At 31.3% G+C, this 22,440-nt stretch overlaps 2 protein-coding genes across 5 annotated transcripts in view; one reads left to right on the top strand and one right to left on the bottom strand.

Annotated features, from left to right (window-relative positions):
- Nkcc (sodium potassium chloride cotransporter) overlaps nt 1-19,747 on the top strand; it is a 50,540-nt gene extending 30,793 nt beyond the window's left edge. For 2 of the 3 annotated variants that reach the window (XM_078180527.1, XM_078180526.1), the window contains exons 5-19: nt 453-706; nt 2,665-2,779; nt 6,854-7,185; nt 8,010-8,241; nt 8,575-8,696; nt 9,699-9,898; nt 10,338-10,485; nt 11,766-12,007; nt 12,640-12,848; nt 13,555-13,666; nt 15,101-15,204; nt 15,788-15,902; nt 16,609-16,754; nt 17,520-17,631; nt 18,377-19,747. In XM_078180527.1, the coding sequence (XP_078036653.1) occupies nt 453-706; nt 2,665-2,779; nt 6,854-7,185; nt 8,010-8,241; nt 8,575-8,696; nt 9,699-9,898; nt 10,338-10,485; nt 11,766-12,007; nt 12,640-12,848; nt 13,555-13,666; nt 15,101-15,204; nt 15,788-15,902; nt 16,609-16,754; nt 17,520-17,631; nt 18,377-18,512 (2,579 nt within the window). In that variant the 3' untranslated portion in view covers nt 18,513-19,747. Of the gene's footprint in view, nt 1-452; nt 707-2,664; nt 2,780-6,853; nt 7,186-8,009; nt 8,242-8,574; nt 8,697-9,698; nt 9,899-10,337; nt 10,486-11,765; nt 12,008-12,639; nt 12,849-13,554; nt 13,667-15,100; nt 15,205-15,770; nt 15,903-16,608; nt 16,755-17,519; nt 17,632-18,376 lie in introns of those variants that run through there. The other variant, XR_013494054.1, reaches the window with a different exon arrangement.
- A 150-nt stretch (nt 19,748-19,897) lies between these two features.
- Nucleotides 19,898-22,166, bottom strand: Naxd (NAD(P)HX dehydratase). 2 transcript variants are annotated; one of them, XM_078180528.1, is made up of 2 exons: nt 21,341-22,166; nt 19,898-21,180 (listed from the first exon to the last, which is right to left on the bottom strand). In XM_078180528.1, exon 2 carries the CDS (start codon nt 21,136-21,138, stop codon nt 20,194-20,196), a length of 945 nt encoding a protein of 314 aa, XP_078036654.1. In that variant the 5' UTR covers nt 21,139-21,180; nt 21,341-22,166; the 3' UTR covers nt 19,898-20,193. The 2 variants fall into 2 exon arrangements, with proteins under 2 accessions (XP_078036654.1, XP_078036655.1); XM_078180529.1 differs by having other exon boundaries at nt 21,800-22,166.
- Nucleotides 22,167-22,440: the final 274 nt, after the last annotated feature.

The raw sequence follows: 22,440 nt of genomic DNA, 5'->3' as shown, positions 1-22,440 counted from the left end.
TAATATATGTTAGGTCCTTCGATCTTGCCTTTTCCGGAAATAATACAATAAAATCTGTCTGAAATGCGCATCTTGTTCTTCCATATTCAAAGTGGAATAAAAACGAAACTAAATAACTAATAAATGCAATGTTTTTACTAAATTCAAAGCGGAAGCCCAAGCGATAAGAAAAATCCGTAATCACTTAGTTGCCAACTCAATAATAGATTATTTTCGAAATTTTCATAACTAGTCTGCCACGATAGTATAGAACAAAGGGTTAAGAATTAAAAAGAAAATTAGAATTTCATTTATCTAGAATTAAAAGAACAAAAATCAATTATTTTCTGTAATATACAAATGACGAATTTATTGGTGGCTATATTGACTATAATTGGTAGCTTTATTGAATTTTCGCTATGCGGACGAATATGTGTTAAGTTCAATGATGTATAAATCGCAAATATCTATAGGTGGTATATACTTCATCATATCACGCACCCTGGGAGCAGAATTCGGAGCTTCCGTCGGGATCGTTTTCGCGTTCGCGAACGCGGTCTCGGCTTCGATGAACACCATCGGCTTCTGTGACTCCCTGAACGATCTGCTCAGGGAAAACGGATTGAAGATCATAGACAATGGTGTGAACGACGTCAGGATAGTGGGAATATTCGCACTCATCGCCATGATCATGATTTGTGCGATCGGCATGGAATGGGAATCGAAGGTAACGCTATTGTTTATTTCGTTTTACATAATATCAAACGTGTCAATGTTTTTTAGTTGCTAATCATAGTGAACATTAGATAGCTTTTGTTGCGTCTAAAATATAAAATAAAAGAATAAAAAATAGTCGAATAAAACATTTTGTTTACTTGTTTGCCTCTCTTCTTTGTGATTCGTATTTGGCCTTAGTTTCCTTTATATTTATCAAGTAAAACACTTTAAATTTGATTATTCCATTGTTTTGTTTATCTGTATTTTGTTTATCTTTCTACACTTTTATTTTATTTCTATTTGAATCTTTTTGTTCTTTTATTTTATTCATTTTTTAATCAATTAAATTAACCATCCGCTGTGCTACTGGACCACTTAGACTTTGTTCAGTTTTCAAACAATTGTTATTCAAAAAACCAGCGATAATATTAAAAATAAAAGATTTGAGAATATAATTTGAACATTCTAGAAGATAGTTTCTTTTGTTAGAACTCGATATTTCATTTCCAAGTATATGGGATTAATTTGCTAATTTCATGTTTTCATGACAATGTCATTTTTTCGAAAAAGAAATATGGGACATTTTGACAGCGGAAGGTTAAATGTAAGTTAACACTTGACGGGATACGTAAATTTATGGTTTTCCGTAATAGACATACCACGTGGAGAAAGATAAAGAACAACACGTTCGTTAAGTGCTAAATGGAAATATATTGTTTTCATTGCTAATTTTACTAATTCGGGAAGACCGTGGATACATTTTGGAGTTTTTCTAATTTCTTCAGCTTGTTGTCTTTCTGGTCATTTTTGTCGTAAATAAATAAAAATAAAGAATAAATAAAGAGTAATAAATAAATAAGAATTTAGTTATGACAAAATAATTATAGAAGCAAGTAGTAATTATACTTTAATGAATAAAATTCTACTTCCAAAAACTTCTGATTCTAAACTCTTCAAGTTTATAACATTGAATTTAATTGATTAAATTTTTGTTACTAAAAATTAAGGTTACGTTAGTCTAGCTAAGCTTATCATGGTGCATTGTTCCACTATGGTTAAGAATAATTACTGATAAACAATTTACGTAACATTCGGTCAAACGTACTTCTTATGTGTCTAAAAACGCGATATCGTTCTTGAATATGTAAATTAGAACTTATATATGCATTTCACAACTTACAAACGTGCAAAAATGAGAAAATAATATACAGAACATAAAAGAAAAATATTGTAAGAATCGTATATTATTAAAAGGACGTTTATTATTATATTTCTGTGGATTAAAAAATGTTTTCATGTAATTTATATAATCACAAAAAAGCACTAGAATGACCCTTACGGTTGCGTAAACTAATTATATTTCATTAAATATCTTTATCTTCATTCGGACTTATATAAAATTATAAAATTACCAAAATATGTTTAACAAAACAGGTTTTGAGAAAATTAGCAATATTGTAAAGAATGAGATCTTTTCAAAAAAGTTTGTAAAAGCAAATTTAAGAAATTGAGAACGAAATATAGTTATCGAAAAATATTATAATGTACTAGAATTGACTATAGGCACCTATATAAATATTCTTCAGCCATAATTGATACTATCGTGATTATGCCTACACGAAAAATTTACAAAGAAACTATCGAATTCTAGATTATCATTATATTATATATTCAAGGTGATTCGCCTAAATACTATTTGTTACGTACATGGAAAAATAAGTGAAACAAAGGTTGTATTGTAAAAATTGTAAAATTTAACCCTATGACGTAATATTATCATATACTTTTTTTTTAATATTTCCATACTAGCAAATAGTTTACAAACACTTTAGATAACACTTACATTTAGGTGAATCGCTGTATACATGATTATGTTTATGTTTATCTTTTCTGAAATGAAGACAATAAATATTGTGTGATAGAAGTGTTAATAGATTTTTGTGTACTAACTGCTTGATTTTATTCCAGGCGCAAAATTTCCTCATAGCAATAATCGTTGCCGCCATTTTTGACTTTCTGATTGGTACGATTATGGGACCTTCCCGAATAGAGCACAAAGCGCATGGGTTCCTTGGATTTTCTAGTAAGTGAGATTTCAATTCCTAATCTAATTCCTAAATTAATTAAGATATTCATCTAATCAACGATCGACTTCTTATAAAATACAAAATGTTCTGCGTCAGTTGCAACAGAAAGAAACGAAATAGAAAACAATTCTATTTTCTTTACCACACATTTTAATACGTTGAAAATGATACGTCGAAGTTGTCAAATTATTCGAAGCCTTTTATTGTTTTAGTGAAAAATGTGATCTCACCAATTCAGCAATGATCGACATTAGTAGGGTGTCCCATTTCTTCCCTTTTTTGTTGTAAAATCAATAGACGATATTTGTTGTTTAAGGTTAATTTATTGTGTTATATATGAACCGATCTGATCTATTAGCATGTTCCATCTCTCAGAAAGCCTCATTATGTCATCTTTTCAAAACAGTTCAGACTTTCTTGCAAAATATTCATCGAGTTGCGTTTTCATTTCGCTTTCGGATTTCTGACATTTATCACGGAGAGAATTGTTTAACGAGAGAAACAAGTAATAATCGGATGCGGCAAGGTCTGGGGAGTTAGGAGGATCAGGTAGAACGTCTCAAACAAACTGTAAGAGTTTCTCCCTTACGGACAACGCAGCTAAGGTCTCGCATTGTGGCGATGAAAAACGACACCTCGTCGGTTCGCCAATTCTGCCCGTTTTTCGGCTATGGCGGCTTTCAATTTATCGAGTCGATTGCAATATTTTGCAGAATCGATCGTTTCACCTTGTGGAAGGAGCTCTTAGTACGCTACACCTTTCCAGTCCCAGCAAATGCACGAAAGAATTTTCTTTGGACGAAGTCCTGGCTTCGCAACAGTTCAAGGTCGATTTTCCTTGGACCAAGTGCATTTTCGATGCACCTTTTCATATAAAATCCGAGTCGCGTCTCCGGTGACTTGGCTTTTTAAGAAAGGATTTATTTCATGTCGCTGACGAAGCAAATCGCGCGTAGAGACTCGGTTCATAAAGTCGATCTCCGTGAATTGGTTTGGAAGGCAAACTACATACCAATTCACATATCCCATCTTGTTTAAATGATTATTTACCGTTGCCCTGGGAATGTCAGTGGCATCCACTATCTAGCGCACACTGTACCGCGGATTTTCATCGAGCATACTCTCGAGATCATACATAGCGTGCTGCGAAAAGAACTTATGGCACACTCCAATATTTTATATTGCAGTGTAACAATTTTATTTATTGAAAAAATATAGTTTCATTTAAACACTTGAAAGTAATCTTGAAATCTTCGAAACTTCTGCAGCTGGAAAAAAATTATTACCGCCGTATTATAAACCTCCATATAGTGAAATACTTCTGTTAACAAAGTATCATCATATTTCGAAAAATAATAAAATAATAGTGACAGCTACACAACGGATTTGTTTGTAGAATAAAAATGGTCCATGTCAATTGTAATAAACAGATATCGAATGAAAATATGTACCGGTTATTGTGAAAGTGGTCTCATAAATAATATATCTCTCGTTTCGAGGTACTTAAACAATTCCATGAACAACTTACGCGAAACTGTGTGTTTTTAACTAACGAATGACTCATGCCACTTTGAAAATTATCAGTATATTTTAGTTGATGATTTGAGATAACGAAAAGCGAATTGCGTTGTGAAAAGATTTCTATATTTTCAATTGTAACTTTATTATTACTACTTTTCAATGAAGAACTTTATTGTTATTTATTTATTTACTAATTAATATTTTATTAATACTTATTTACTAAACCAATATCATTAATATATATTTACTTACTTATTAAGATATTACTTACTGTTAGTTCCTATATTTTTACAGACCAATGTCTTAAATAATTATAAATAATTCATAGACCCTTCAAAAATAAAAAAACTAAATACAAATAAAATAAAGCATAAATAAAAAAAGATGTCAACATTGTTAAATAAAACTTCGAATGCCGTAGGTTCCTATTAAATATAGCAATGATTTTCGACATAATCTATTCGAATTTATATTTCTAATTTTATATCAGAATTTCTAAAATTCTCAGAAATGCTTAGATTTTATTAGAGCGCGCGCGCATAATCTCAATGAGGAAATTTGTTCGTCAATTCTCCAAAACTCGTCTCCTCTGTATTGTGCCGATCCTAGACAATGGTATCCAGAAATATCAACTCGTAAATAATCCACTGACTTCCCAGACCTACTAATGCCATAATTCTTGCCGCTGCGAGACGTTCGCAAACTGGGCGCGGTCAAATCAAGCTTTGACCGATTCTTTATTATCTTAAGAAATTTTCGCGTGTGCTTCGGCCTCGAAGACAAATTTTTCAAACACCGTTCCCAGCAAAGCGAGCATAATTTCATAGCCTAACCAGTTAGAATTTACAACTCCCAGAAACGCATCTTTACGACCTGTAATTCGCAAACGGTCTTTGACGTGACATAGTAACTCACCTACTGTGTAACCATTAATCTTAAAATTGTTACTCCATATTTGTTTATCGATTAGATAAAGGTTCCCTCTTAGAGGACGAAATGAAATTGTTAATGATTTATGGTGGTTTCAAAATTAACTATTCATGTTGTATAAATAGTTTAATTATTTCAAATGTTCTGTCATTTTATATTTTCTTCAAAGTTGACAATTAAGATACCTTTGAAATTAACAATTTTTATTTCGTAAAATTTGTATTAATACCAAGTATTATTAAACGTTATTTAAATAGTGTAATTATTTGCAATGCTCTATTATTTTATATTTTCTTTAAAGCCGATAATTATGACGCTTTCAAGATTAATATTTTTTAAATAAAATCTTTATCAATACATTATTTCAGCAAATCTTATTTAAACAGCCTAATTATTTCAAACGTTGGCATCCGCAATTTTATAATGCTACAAATGAATCATTTTATATTTATATAAATTGTTCTGATCCTGAACATATTTACATAAATATAATCTCATAAAATTACGCAAAAACAAATATAGTCACTTGTTATTAGCATCATTATTCGAATAATTTTGTAATTTCGATACAAATTACTTTTTTCAAATTATTCTAATGCATAGAATAATTTGTAACGAATACTGGACAACTGTTATTTCAATAAAATATTCAATTAAGAAAATCGTTCGGATAATTCACCTAGATAAAAATTTGTTCGAAACAATTCGAATAATGCCCGACTATGGTTTCATCCGTATAACGCTATATGTACCTTCTTGCGCCTAAAGGTTGCAATACTTGTTTTCAAACGGGTTTCAGAACCCTCTTCCAACATCACTTACAGTCTGCTTCATAAGACGCGATATATCTTCGTAAAAATTAGTTGTTCGTTTAAAAAAGTTTCTGTCCTGTGACAATATAACTAAATATCTAATATAGGCTTCGTCATTAACGTGTCCAACATCGAACTTATGCCAATTCTAGAGGTATACTTCCAACAAATATTATCAACGTAAAGAAGACAGAGGCCATATTATTAACATGACTTCTATTATTAATTCATTGGATGTTAAAACAATCAAATATTACACTCACGACTTTTCTATAAACTTTGAGATAAATTCTGAAAAATTTTGAGTTAGCTACACAAAAAGGAATAGAAGTAACAGTCCTTACATCTCTGCAAAAATAGATGGCAATTAATAAATAAAAGATCCTTCGTTTTGTTTATGTATTTTACATAATTATCGAGATTATTGGTGTCTTCATTATTATTTGTGAACAGCTTTATAAAAATGTCGAAATTCACTTAGACCTTCTGCCATTGTTAATAAATCACTAAATAACTAAATAAAATACTTAATAAAATTATAAGAAATAACTAAATAAAATTATTCAAGGAGAATTATTTTTTCTAAAAATCATTGACATTTTTCTCTCGATCCTCTTCTGGTTAAGCTCATTCATATGTCATCTTACAATCAAAATGGCGCGTTGCATTACCTATGACATTGTTATTTTATTACAGCCGAAAATCTTCATTCATCTATATTTTAAGATTAGTGAATTTACACAGATTGCCTTCCATTAAAGTGTAGTATTTTATGCTTCATCCGACACCGTCTTTGTAAATTCTCAGCGGACGTGTTCATGAGCAACATGGGTCCGGATTATCGGTTCTCCGAGAACAGCAACCAGACGTTCTTCTCCGTGTTCGCCATTTTCTTCCCGTCGGTGACCGGGATCCAAGCCGGTGCTAACATTTCCGGCGACTTGAAGGACCCAGCCAGCAGCATACCGATCGGCACCCTTCTGGCTCTGCTGATCTCGATGCTGAGCTACTTGACTTTCGTCCTGTTCGCCGGTGGCGCGGCTTTGAGAGACGCCAGCGGACTCGTCAGCGCGAATAACACAATTGTCAATTGCACTCCACAAGTCAATTGTTCCTACGGATTACACAACAGTTATTCGGTAAGTGTGATCGCAATTAATCACTCAATTGTTGCGTTTAAAGATGCTGAAAAGAGTCATGGCGTCGGTATCGATTCCTATAACAGTTGTGAAGAACAGAGAGGGTCTTATAACTAAGTCTAGTTATATTAATAATTTCACAATGAAGAAAGTTTATGCAAATGTATTTTTTTATGGAGAATAGTTAACGCTTGAGTAGTTTTTATCTAATCAGTCTTGAATATATTGTGAAATATTTGTTTTCAGAGCGTTAAATTAGTGCGCAGAGTACATATGTCAATTATTATGCCCACCCCCTTTACAGTAATTTCACTTATATCTAAAGACAACACGATTAAATTATACATATTGTCTTTTTTTTAATAAAATATGTTTTACAATTTTCACCACCTATAAAATGCGGAAAATAATTTTTTAAATTTCCGATAAATGATTACGATGAGCAAACAAATACAAGTAGTTACGCGATTTATCTAATAAATTAGAAACAATCTATATCCTGTGAATCAATTGTCATGGCAACCAATTATTAACTATCTAACTATCTTAACGTATTATTATATAATTTAAACTAAATAAAATAAAATAGCTAAAATAAATATTGGTCAATGCTAATATTATGACAATATATTAGGAAACTATGAAACGGGCGTTTTTGTTTAGTCTGTGTTCCGCTGCAGCGCCCGTTTCATAGTTTCCAACCTAATAAAATTGTTTATGGCCGAATGACCGGTCGGTAAAGTGTTAATAACACCGTAAAGTTTGTGTGCGTATAACATAATAAGCTGCAACGAAGAGAATTGAAATCTCGTTTTTCTTTAAAGGTGATGCAGCTTATGTCTGTTTGGGGCCCATTCATCTACGCCGGCTGTTTCGCTGCAACTCTGTCGACAGCTCTGACGAACTTGTTGTCGGTGCCACGATTGATACAGGCATTAGGCCAAGATCGTATTTATCCCGGACTAATATACTTCAGCAAAGGATACGGCAAGCACGGTGAACCTTATCGCGGATACATACTGACGTTCTTCGTTGCAGCATTGTTCCTCTTAATAGGTACGAGACATGAATTCTTTGTTATGGTTGACAGACGTGATAACATAATTTTACGTTGGAAATATCTGAATTTGTTTGACATAATTAGTAAACATCTAATGGCTAACAAACACAGAAATGAAGAATAGTAATTATTATAGTTGGCAGACATTCGATGTCTAACAAATGAGAAATGTGAATTCTTTGGATAATAAATAAGGAAGACTTTTTACAACTGTACAAAAAATATCTGAATTTGTTTGTCATAATTCATTCAGTAACATTGTAAATAGTATGGCTATGTATTTTGTAGTATTGTAATGTAATTGTTGCGTCTACCATTTCTGTTTTCAGCTAACTTGAACGCAGTGGCGCCATTGATCTCAAACTTCTATTTGGCGTCGTATGCCTTGATTAATTTCTGCACTTTTCACGCGGCACTAGTTCGACCGATTGGATGGCGTCCTACCTTTAGGGTAAGAAAAATGTTTCAAACACTTACAAAACAAGTGTTAAACATAAGTATTCCTTGTTCATGTTTACTCAATAGAGATGACCGCAGACGTAAAATTGAAAGAAAGAAATTCGGAAATAGAATTCCAGAAATAAATATTTAACACAAAATGATTAATTCGAGAATTTTCGTTTTATGATTATTAAGAATCATGGAGAATCTTTTGTTTCAAATTATTGAATATATCGTAGAATATAACATTACGCGTTCGACCAGAAAATAAAACTTCACTATGTACCATCGATGTTCAAAAAGTTTTCAGAACGTTTCATTTATTACATAATTTTCTGTAATAATTGATACGTAACATTTTATACTCTAAATATATTAAATAAATATTTAATAATGAATTAAAGTTTCTCAATCTAGAAAATCAAATTTTATAAATTCTTAAATCACAAAGTTACTAAGTTAAATTGTTCACGAAAGAAAGAAATTTGTACAGCAAATTTTCTTCACATTTGCAATTGTCTCTATAACATCTACAAAAAAATTGCAACTAACTTTGTCCTCTTTTAAAAAGCGACGGAATACTAATGCGAGTTATTATACACTTAGTGCACTGACAATTACTTTTGGCTTCAAAGTTAAAATAATTTCGAATAGAATGAGTTTATTACATTTGAATTTTAATTACTTTAACACTAAATCTACCACCGCCGATCTAATAACCGGTTTCGCATTTAATAATAATAATTATTTTATTTAATAATTATTAAAGTCGCAAAATTGCTTCCGTTAAAAATTATTCATTACATTCGTTTATTCAGCCACGTGCTATTATAAAAATTGTAAAAAAATTTAAATAAATTCTACCTTGTAATTCTTATGAGGTAATGTTTGTTAGTTGCTTTTAGCAATCGGTAGGTTTAGTGCTAAATTCTTATGTACCGAGAATACATAACGATCCGGATCCTACTGCCACGCAGTAGACACAACTAATGCAACTTGATACACGTTACAGTATTACAACACCTGGCTGTCCTTGTTCGGCTTTATCACTTGCGTTTCCATAATGTTCTTAATCGACTGGGTGACATCGCTCGTTACCTTCGTGATTATCTTCGCCCTGTATTTGATAGTCGTTTACCGGAAGCCGGACGTAAATTGGGGCAGCAGCACGCAAGCGCAAACATACAAAACTGCTCTCACCATAGTATATCGGTAAGAACTTACATTTCTCATGGAATAAGAAAAGTTATTGCTAATTAATTAATATATTTTTAATTTTATATACTTATGCTGGATTTCTTAGTAATTTTTTACCTTATTCGAATATTTAGTCGAATCAAATTATATTCGAATAAATGTTATCTATGTAAATTATTATTTGATTGAATATTTATTCGAATATTTAGTCGAATAAAATTGCATTCGGATAAATTATTATCTATGTAAATTATTATTTGCTTGAATATTTATTCACTAGTGTCGAATAAAACGTTATTTTGTATCCAGATAATCGCTAACTAAATAAATTATTATTCGATCGAATATTTAATCAATAGACTCGAATAAAATGTTATTCCTTAAGCTTGATCTTTTATTAATAATAATGTTGCCCCACTCTGCTGCGTAGCTACGATTAATCGGAATGTTACAGATTGAACTCCATCGACGAGCACGTGAAGAATTACGCTCCCCAAATTTTGGCGCTATCTGGTCCACCTGGCGCCAGGCCAGCGTTACTGCATCTGGCCAATCTCATTACCAAAAACCATTCCCTGTTGATTTGTGGAGAAGTATATCCGGTATGTAACGTAACTAAACATGATCCTTTTTTTTTCTCTTCTCGCGCGCGGCCTTCAACTCTGCCGAATTCGCGTAACGTTTCTATATTTATACAGAGCATTCTGAAGGCTCCGTTGAAAAATTTGCAGGCGTATTTCACGTCACGGAATTAAAAAAAGAAAGATCCCAGGGAACGCTATCGTGGCTCTAAACCATACAGGTGACCATGATCGTGGTCACCAAGCATGGTTCGTTGCAATTGCAACGACAAGATTGCTATCGATCGTAAAATGTCAGCGTCTTTTCTCGATGGTGAATTTACCGATGCACCAAAAGTGACTGACGTGTATTGCTTTATAATACGAATAAGAAGACTGCGGATATATTTAGACTTGACACCATTTTTATTATAATTAGACCGCGGATCTTTGGGCAAAATAAAAATAGTCTGAACAGTTGCAAGACGTAGGGGCAAAGCGCAAGCTTTCTTTCGTCTTTAATCGTTTTAAGAAGTTCGAATATTAATTGGTGCATTAACTTCGGCATTCTTACTTTTCTTGAATCTTCTCGGTGCTTTAAGTTATACTCATTTTTGCCATAAATGCATGGAATTGAAAGTTTAATTATATTGTATGTTCGAAGCGAGAAATTCATACGTTTATTTCGTATGAAATGGTCTCTATAATCTAAACAATTTTAAAAAGTAAAATAATTTTTGAGATATTTAGATTGTTGATTCTAAAGTTGTTAACAATAATAGTTTTTATCTGCATGAATTATTAAAATTTGCTAAAATTAGTAAATAAACGTTGATATTCTATAATAGCATTGCACTAAGTATTTTCAAAAATTGATACACAAATATCAACTGAATTTAACCCATGCATTTTCATTAAAAAATTGATTATATATTATTTTCTATTGTCTGCATAGACTATTACAATTTGCAAAACTTATTAAATAAACATTGACAACCGATAATAGCATCGCACTAAATATTTTAATAGATTAACACAAAAGATATGATATCAAACAAGCCCACAAATTGGTACTAAAAAATAGGTTATAAATTACATTCTTAAACCACAAAGATTATTAAAATTTCCTACACATATAAGCATATAAAAAAGTTTCAGTTCAGTTATAATTTCCTAACAAAAGAATGCGAATCTATATCTTCATTTCGAGTCAAATAAATCCAATTCACGTACAAAAGTTAATCAAAAATCAAAAGTTTTATTTTTCAATTACAATGTTCTTCATTGTCGCTCGTTTATGGAACTTAATAACCTATTTTTAGACGAATCTCTCGTACCGTTTGCGTTCGGTTCGACTGAGGAACGGCTATGCATGGTTGCACCGACACCGCATAAAGTCGTTTTATCACATGGTGGAGGAATTGAGTTTCGAACGAGGTGCTTCGGCTTTGATGCAAGTAACAGGCGTCGGAAAATTAGCGCCGAACATTGTTTTGATGGGCTACAAAACGCATTGGGCAACTTGCAACCACAAAGATCTTCAGGAATACTTCAACGTTCTCCAGTAAGAGCACAGAAATAGTTAATCGAACAATAATATCTCCACCGAAGCTGCCCTCCGTAAAACAATAATACTTACTTAAACTCTGTTATTTCTAATGGATCGCTTGCTAATGAAAATATTTGTTTCTTAACCCTTTGCGCTCAAAGGTATTTTGCTACCAAAGGTGAAAAAGAAGCAAAAATTATTTATTATTTGCCTTTCCCCAAAATCGGAATAAGAAATAACATTCCATTTTCAAATAAGGAATGATAAATGAATTACTTATGCAATTATTTAAAGAACTTTCTAATTAAATAAAACCATTAATTATGATTTGCAAATCAAATATTAATTTGTAATTTGTTATTTATTATTTCTAATAAAATTTGACGAAATCTGATTACGTATTACAATAATAGCTTCTCTTGCGCGATTTTAGAGGTACTTTCTTAGTTCAAAAAAGTTAAATAATCAATTTAGCACCTGTATCGTTACTATTTTAGACCATGAAGTTTCTTTTTGTAAAATTGATCATGCTTAGCAAATATAAAATGAAGGTCGATTGCAAATGACCGATAGGAAATAGGAAATTAATTTCTAATTAGTTACAATTTCGTGTCTATCATAATAATGAGATTATTTGGTTCCTGCAGCAACGCGTTCGACCAAAAGTTAGCCGTGGCTATGCTCCGGATTGCCGAAGGCTTGGATTGTTCCGAAGTGGTCATTGCGAATGGGGATGAGGAACACGGTGCACTGGCGCAAAGTAGCTACGACTTGACCGGAAGTACTCTAATGCACGTGGACAGCAACTTGTCCATGTCCAGTGAAATCCCGAGAGTTCAAAGCGTGCCTACGATGGGTAATTATAATTATAATTATTTTATTTCTGTATCCTGTTATACATGGTGTCATAAAACTGTACACATACAGTGCTGTGAATAATAATAGACTGTCATCTTTCCTTTCAGTGAGAATATACAATATTTATCTCCATTTTGATAACGAAAATATATATATTTTTACTAGACATTTACATTATTACATTGTTTATTCAACATATGTGTATTAATTGTGTGGGATGTGCTGGAATGATGGAGGTCCTTATTTGTATATTTTTATGTTAAAAGGTATACAAAGTAGAAAATATGCTTTTGTGTATCTATTTTCTATTATTTCCAATATTAAGAAAATATCATATTTGTATATTTCGTATATCGTGTCTAAAAATAATTAAAAAATAGAAATATACAAATATGGTATTGTGTTAAATTTTCATTTATATATTAGTAATAATGTAAAAGTCATTTTGGGTCTATAATTATAAATACTACACATTTTTATAGGTCTAAACCAAAATATTATTAATTATCAAATTTGCTTCTTGAACTTCTCTATCTAAAAATTGAAAAATACGGTAATTAATTACATCAGTAATATTATACTTCATTCACGTATAGAATACGTACTACTTTATTCAACGTGAACGCAACAAAAACCTTTTATTTTTTAAACGAATGGTGAACATAATCGAATAAACGCTCTACAAAATACGAATAATTTTTCAGGAACTCAATTCGTACCGGTTGATGGACCACAAATAATTCGAGATTCGCCGACTCATGGAAGTGCACGTGATCACCTTAAGCACAAGAGGAAACATGCAATCGACAAGTTAATGTAAGAGAACCAATGCTGATTTATTTATACATTCGCCGATTTCAATTGCAAATTTAAAATCAAACGGTATGAAACATTTATTCATATACCGCGAAAACACTGTAGAATACGTGTAAATATCACGATGCATTACATAATGTCGTAAAATTACTAACAAATTTATACGAAATTAGTATTTTCTATGCAAACTGCAAAAGGCGAAAACCATATGGAATTTAACTCCTTCTTCCAACATTTAAATTTTCTAATATATTTATTATTTCACTTTATTATGCATCTGTGACTAGAGTATAGATTTATGTATTTATGGCACGGATAAAAATTTAAAAACATGATTGCACTATTTCCGACTTGCTAAAATTGTTAGAACAGAAAATTCATCTTCATTTAATTTCTGTTTCTTAAAATTCTCTTCGAATATTTTAATTTAATACTCAAATTTAGTGATTAGAGTTCCATAATGATTACAGTATCTTTTGCAACTTTTGACGAAGGAGGAATTATTTCTACTATAAATAATTAGTACAGATTATTATAGCTACAAGATTATTCTGTTTAATTATAATTAGTCAATACAGCCAAAAGATATTAGAACGATTCTGATTACAAAAATAAATATTCGGAATATTTTATTAATTTTCTGTCTATTCGTTTAAAAATATTGTCAATTTCGATATTAACTGCATAATCAAATATTCATAATAAGAAGAATGCGTGATAATCGAGCAATGCGAACTATATTTTCGGAAGAAAAAGATTTCGTACGAAGTAATTACTTAAAAAGTGAAACTACACAAATAAAACAAACGTCACCGTGTATTATATCCAAGTGTTAGACCGTCAAAGAAAGAATGAGGCACCTTACGAATACCTAAATTTAAACCTCAAAGAAAGACAATTTACGAGAACAGCTGGAATTCATGAAAATGTCCAACGAATTATAAAAAGAATGGAGTCTTACAAACGATGGCGATTTTTTTAAAAAAAAGTCGCTTGACAAAGAAAAATGTGCTAAAATGTTGTCAAACAAAAAGTCTAATACAAATGACAGAAGAGGATAATATTTGCAATTGAAAGAATGCTTCGTTTTCAATGGCTTTAACAGATTTTAACGCAGGAGTTTCCAAAAGAAACAAACTATCTAACAATTCGTCTAAGTATTCTTGTTTTACAATTATTGAAGACGGAAAATTGCTTTTGAGGAATTGTTTCAATATATTGTCTTTTACTTATTTATTCACCATGTATAGAAAAAGTCTAAAGACATATGAGTCAGTAATAAGAAGTCAAGAAATTAAATTTTTCCAACCATATACAATGAAGAATATAAAAATCACGAATATAAATTCGTCTTTATAATCTTTTAATATATTTACAGAACAAAAATGTTATTCGAGTGATCATTTAATATTTTATATTTTTTTAAATATTTAGAGAAAAGCGACACGCAATGGCAACTGTACCTGAACACCTGGCAATCTTCCAAAAGAAACACAAGAATGGAACAATTGATGTATGGTGGTTATACGACGATGGAGGTAATTCATGAACATTTTATTCACATGAATCTGCAAACGATGGGAATGTTTATTACTTAGAGTTAGCAACGTGAATTTAAAATATGAAAATACTAGAGATTTTCGTTGATTTATACTCTCTTAGCAAAAGACTTTTTGAATTAATTTGGAAATTTATTATTGGTGCGTGAAGTTTTATGCAACATAAAAATGGTCTAATAACAAATTAATCGTAAGACACACAAGTCAGATGAAAGTGACTTTCCTCTTTCAATAATCATAATATTAATAATTATAATATTTAGTAATTATAATATTTAATAATTATAATACTTTATACATAATATAAAAAGATTCTCAAATTCAATTACCACAATTGCTATCCAAATTATTACAATAGTACTTAATATTGTTGTAAACAACGTAAACAGTTCAACAATCGAAATCAATTAATTATTCAAAAAATTGCAACGTGAAAAGAGTCCGTACCACTATCGTTCTTCTTCTGCGTCGAGACATTACATTTTGACATTCCCATCGTTTGCAATTCAGTTATGGAAGAATATAGGCTCATTTGTAAGTGGCAGAAGTTCTTATTCGACAGGTCTCACGATTCTGTTGCCGTATATTATCAGCACACGTTCGAACTGGGAACATTGTAAGATGAGAATTTTCGCACTAGCCAACCACAAACAAGAAATTGGCGCGCAAGAGAAAGAGTAAGTTTACGTATTATACCTCCATTGACATTCCTATTTATGTACATGGTGAACAAGACAACTTCACCGCCTTAAATATTTTACTTGTTTTTGATAATACGAAAAAATGTCGAAAAGGGACATTATTTGCTTTAGAGGAGCAAATGTTATCACTATATTGTGGATATTCGTGTAAAATAAAAATGTTTTTAGCGAATTGAAAAAAAAACAGTAACAGAGATACTAACAAATTCTCTCAATTTGTTTACTATCTTTTTGATCACTTATTCTTGTCATAAATTTATGAAATCTCCATTTTAATTATGGCAAAGAGAAAACATTTTTCAAGGTAATACTTTCCGTCATTTTAACCTCATCCATGTTCTTTTAAGTGGGAGTATATATTTTTATCACTATGACATAACAGCTGACATCAAGATTTATCTAATGACCTATAATAACGTAACCTTCACGTCACAATGAATAGAACAAATTTAGAGTTCGACGATCTCAAAATCGCAAGAAGTATAAGCTTGACAAAAATGTTCTCTTTGTCGCATCATTTGCCGCTTCAAGATAGAAAACGGGTAAAATATTATTTAATAAATCGCGTGATTGCATTGTATAATTATACAAGAAGATGATAAAATGTCCATAATATATCACAAATTTTATTAACAAAGTTTTTCATTATTGCTTATGTTTCCCCTTATTCTTACGCTTTTAGAATGGCAGAAATTATGGCGAAGTTCAGGATAAGGTATACGAGCCTCAAGATGGTGGACGATATCAGTGTACAACCAAAGCAAGAAACGCAGGACTTCTTCGACAAACTCATATCTGATTTCCGAAAGCATGATCCTGCTGACACAGGTAACTTAGAAATATATTTTTCTTTTAACTGCAATTTTATTTTAGCTCTCTAAATCATATTTAATAACGATTATCATCGACTTCGATTAAAATACTACACTTTTGATACTATAATTAGACTGCAGTAAAAACTGTATCTATAAGACCATTTAAATTAAGTTTTATATTCATTGTAATTAAGATCTATAAACCACTTAAAAAATTAATATATAAGAAACTATAATATAATGTTTTACACAACGTTCCTTCCTGTATTAAATATTTTTAACAAAAGAACCATCAAACCAGTCGAAGTAACTGGCTTTACAATTCCTGATATTAAATAGATATTATTATAGAAATCGTACAAATTTAAATAATAATTTATTGTTATAACATAATATGCACATAGCGTTAATAATATTTGTGTAGGATCAGAAAGCTTTATTAATGCAATATTTAGTTGAATATAACACAATTATTACAAACTTTAAACACTTAGCACTTAACACAATTATTACAAACTATAAACACTTAGCACTTAACTCAACACCATTATTACAAACTTTAAACACTTAGTACTTAATTACACATCCCATCACACATCTGTGAACACTCTGCCTACTATTTCCGCCTAATAAATAATCATATTTCATCGTAACAGTAAATTTAATTTAATTCGAATAGTTGCATCGCTAAGAAAAAATATGACGAATTAAATTGAATTTAATGTAATATAAAAAAATAATTTTAGACGAAGTAATTTATATCATAATTTCATTGCAGAATGTTGCGTCACAGAACTCGAGCTGCAGTCCCTGAAAGATAAGACGCATAGACAATTAAGACTTCGGGAGTTGTTACTAGAAAACTCCAGTCAGTCGACATTGGTTGTAATGTTAGTATCATTTTAGTAAAAATAGACACTTTTGTATGTTTATATTTAACGCGTTCGCTACCAGTGAGCTCTCGAAACTTAAGTAAGAATACTTGTATTGATATCGTTGAAATATTCTTTGAAAGCACGGAATCTGTAATTTTTCAGCAAAAATGTCGGAATGCGAAGACTGTTTTGAAAACTTTGGAATTTGACTCATCTTCGCACTATTACATGAAGTGAAGAAATATTAACAAGTCGAAAATAACTGTCTCTCAACATCGAGTTAGTTCAACGAAATTGACTCGATTGATATTTCGAAAATCCTTTAGAAACGAACTCGAAAATGGTACAAATTGCATTTCTTCTATAACACTATAGGAAATGTCTAAAATTTAAATTACAACTCTTCTTAACACATAAAAATCAAAATTTCGATATATTCGTATTTCGTGTTTGAGTACGCACTTCTCGCATACAAATATTGAATAAAATAAAATAAAATTGCCATTAGTGCCATTTTCAACGTAGCTTCTCAAACAAATTCAGGTATTCAAAATCAGAACGAACGGGTTGAATTCCTTATTGAAAGACACGAAACTCTGCAATTAAAACCACCCCTCTAACTATGCATAGGACTACGTTCTTTCAAAGATCCAATAAAATCTGTAAATCTCACTACAAAATCCTCCCCTACGTCTATGGTAGCGAACGTAACCGTTCGATTCGTGTTTGTATTAATAAATAACGATGGTTTTGATAACAGGTCATTACCAATGCCACGGAAGGGTGCAGTCTCCGCTCCGCTCTACATGGCGTGGTTGGAAGCTTTAACCAAAGATATGCCTCCAACGCTATTGATACGTGGCAACCATACGTCCGTGTTAACGTTCTACTCGTAGTTTACGACGTAATGTAAACGACAATGTAATCTTAAATCTAGAATGAGAATTTACGTTAAGCAACAAACACGGCAACGTTCGAACAAACGCGAAGACATTTTCTGATGCGTACACAAGACAGTATTCGGTATATTCATGCCAAAAGTTGTATAGGTGCTATGATCTGTTTTCGTTTTTATACAGTATTTTTCTCAACGTTGAACCCCGGGGTACTTAATGATGAGATTATTTTAGCATAGAAACGAAAGACAACAATATAAGGACTCTTATAAATTATAATATCATAATTTCACTATCGTAAGATTTTTAGGGCACACGAACGAAGGAGTACATATGCAAAACAAACTTCTCGCAGAATGTCTTTGTACTTAAAAGCGAAAAATGTTTTTTTTTGTAGCTACGTTGACAATGAAGAAGTTTTCTACGTTACGCGTGGATACAAGAAATGCCATATAAACATCACAAAGGTCTCTTGAAAAAGCATATTAAAACCGACGGACATGTACTCTACAATTAACTTACTTAGTTTTAATGTATTATAGTATACGTGACGTTACAAGTTTTTGTAATTGAGTTGAACGTATAACACAGGTTTGATTAAAACAAACAAAAATAGTTGTACTTTTAAAGACTTTTTATTGATTTACTTCTGTTTTATTATTTAAGGCAATAAATGCTTCTATGCCCGTATAGGAAACACTAACATTTATAAGGCAACATTTTTTACTTTAAGCGATATTGTACTTAATAAGAATGTTCTTATACTAGAAAATATACAGTATTGATGCTTGGATACAGAACATTTTATATACGAGATATTGTCATTTGTCAATTTAATGCAAATGAAAGGGAAACATACAAGATCATGTTCTGAAATATTTCTCGTTTATAGAATCAATATTCATTTATAAGAGGAATAGTTTTTTATATAAAATGAAATAAAAATAACTTCGAAAAATGAGTTGCTACAAATTACTTGCAAATGTTTTGTGTTGAAAGTGGTATATATTATTAAACCTTACATCTAAATAATTTATATGAATAATATAATGCAGGAAACTTCCATTGTTCATAGAAATCTGTTTTTATATTTGTAAAATGCAGATTTATTTTGTAAACAACAAAGTTACAATGTACGGATATGTAAAGAAAAACTTTTGTCCACATGAAACATTAGTATATACAATAAATGCACCAATTGTAAATATAATATAAGAAAACAAGTAAGCATTGAATTTACACGCAATCGTTAAGTGTATTATTTATTTTGTAATGCATTTAATGACATATAAATTTCTGTAATCAATAACATTGTAAAATTCCTGAATTTATAATTTTCTATTTTTATCACAGCTGGTTGCTCGGTTTCATTAAAAAATTTTACAATTTAGCTTTGTTGAATATATCAACAGATGAAAATGAGAACATTCGTGTAATTCTGTTTGTAAAAATGGAAACATGAGAATGAGCATAATTCAGGAATCAGTGCTCCGTGTTCGACTTCTCCCACTGAATGAATATGTTCTATAATCAACATTAATGTTTTTACTACATGTATACAACTATATATATAATATATTGTACAATATTATAATCTATATAGTACGTATAAAAAAGTCCCTTCTAAACAGTCCCAAAATATTAAACACCAAAACCAATTATGTCACTGTAACTAAATAGCTCACTTGTTACAATGTGTTTCAAAGATTCTTGCAAAAACAGGTTGTATGTTCTCCAATATGTCGGATGTTAGCATTCCTCTCTGCTTTATTTTATATGCAGATGAATTGCATTCTCTTATTAATCTTGATGCAGCATAACTAGCAGCTATTGGAGCTGATAAAGAACTCTCACAACTTCCTGCACAAATTGCCCACCACCAAAACACAGATAATGCCCCAACCAGTAAATCACCTTGCCCACCGCATCGTCTGCCAGAACCAGCCAAACCACACAACACTGCTTCTGTACCTTTATGTCCATCTGCGATTAAATCTTTTGATCCTTTATGCACGATTGTAACGTTTTTTCCAAGCGCTTCTGCCAAATGTTTGACATCAGTAGCTTTAACTAATGGCGAAGGCTGAACTGATTTGTCAAGCACTCCTTTCATTAGGCGGCTGAACTCCATAGCATTCGGCGTCAGTATAACGCCTGGATATTCTTTTATAATGTCAGGTTTCTGACTAATTAAAAATAATCCATCGGCATCGATTACCAATGGTTTCTTCATGTCTCGACAGATTGCAATCAGTTCAACAATTACTTTAAATACTTTGTCATCCCTGCCAAGACCGGGACCAATAATAATTACATGCAGACGATCGAGCCAAGGTTTTATTTGTTTAACTGCATCATATTGATCTAGCACTGGGTGGACAATAGGCTCTGGGCTAAATGATTTCAAAGGAATGCTTGCATCTTTTACACAAAATATGTGCACTAAATCGCATCCAGTCCGAAGTGCGCTCATAGCTGCAAAATATGGTGCACCTGTATATTCTACACTACCACCAAATATACCAATTCTGCCATCCTGTCCTTTATATTTAACATTGTTTAAATTTGGAACAATTCTTCTTATTCCCTTCAACATACGATCATCTACTGATGCCGATGTAGACATGGTGGAAACAAAGGGTAGTTTCAATGAATTCCTGTAGGCAAACTGTAAAATAGCAAGTGCCATTTCATAACCTAATAAATTTCTTTCAATACATCTACTACTAAATCCTTAACAATTATGCGATATTTAACACCCAATAACGCTATTTCAGTACTGAATTTCTTGAATATAAATAACAATATTCATTCAATTACAATATTACCTGTAGAAGTCGGAATAATTATGTGCTGATTCATATAAACGTCGCCTCTTAATACAAATTGTTAATTAACAAGATATCGATAAAAAGATATCATAAAGCAGATAACCTATGACCGAATTCTTATGTAAGAATGTACACAAATTTGTAGTTGTTACAAATTAAATATACAGAATATAAATTCGTTGATACAAAATAATTTGTTGCACCAAAACGAAATAGTGATCAAATAACTAGTAAATTTTAAAGTTACGATACAAAAACATGACGTGCATTCAATTGAAAACTTCCAAAGGCGACCGGCAATTTAATTGTTATATATAACATACACCTGTAGTTGTTATTCAACGTTTTCACTATACACAACTATTGGCAAAGTTCACACATTTATACCATAATAATTATATAATAATATTATTTTCAATAGTTTTAAGTACAGAACAGAAACACTGTGTACAATACCGGACAGTTTTTAGAGTTGTGTAAAATGTTTCTCAAATGACACAGCGATGCTTCACTATATTAAACAATTTCTACTTCACCATATTGCACCTCTTTACTCCCCATCATTTTACTGCGCATCCAGCTTTGCACAGTTAGTTTAGATAGAAAAAGGGAAATGATCGAGAGAGATAAAACAGAAGCAGCGGATTCTATGTGTAAGTGTCCACATAAACGAGAAATCGAGTGTACTTTGCAATATCAAAAAGGATTTTTTAATTTGCAGCTGTTAGCTCAGTATCATCTTTGATTCAAAACACTTTATAATTTGCAAACATTTTTTTAATCGAAGATGGTACTGATTGCCTAGATCTCACCACGAGGAGGTTGTTGCTTCAGAGACCCAAAAGGGAGTTATAGAACGAAAACGGTATTCACTATACCTTCTTTTCTTACAATGAGGATACTTAAATACAGAAGTTTCCATAATATAGACATCAGATTTGAATTAAGATTACAAACAAAAATATTCATTTCTATTTCTAAAAGGTAAATTTATGCTGAAATTGAAGATAAAATTATGTTAAATAAGGAGAATACCCATGTTTCAAATAGAGCGCCAGATGTACAGATGCGCGCAAGTGTGAGACCGCATGTATGGT

This window comes from Augochlora pura, chromosome 5 (genome assembly GCF_028453695.1).
Source record: "Augochlora pura isolate Apur16 chromosome 5, APUR_v2.2.1, whole genome shotgun sequence".
Lineage (NCBI taxonomy): Eukaryota > Metazoa > Arthropoda > Insecta > Hymenoptera > Halictidae > Augochlora > Augochlora pura.
Note: the sequence above shows the minus strand (reverse complement) of the source record. Positions and strands in the feature narration are given on the sequence as shown.

What these genes read in the sequence shown, in the direction of transcription:
- Naxd (XM_078180528.1), bottom strand. Translation starts at nt 21,138, where the DNA reads ATGTCTACATCGGCATCAGTAGATGATCGTATGTTGAAGGGAATAAGA.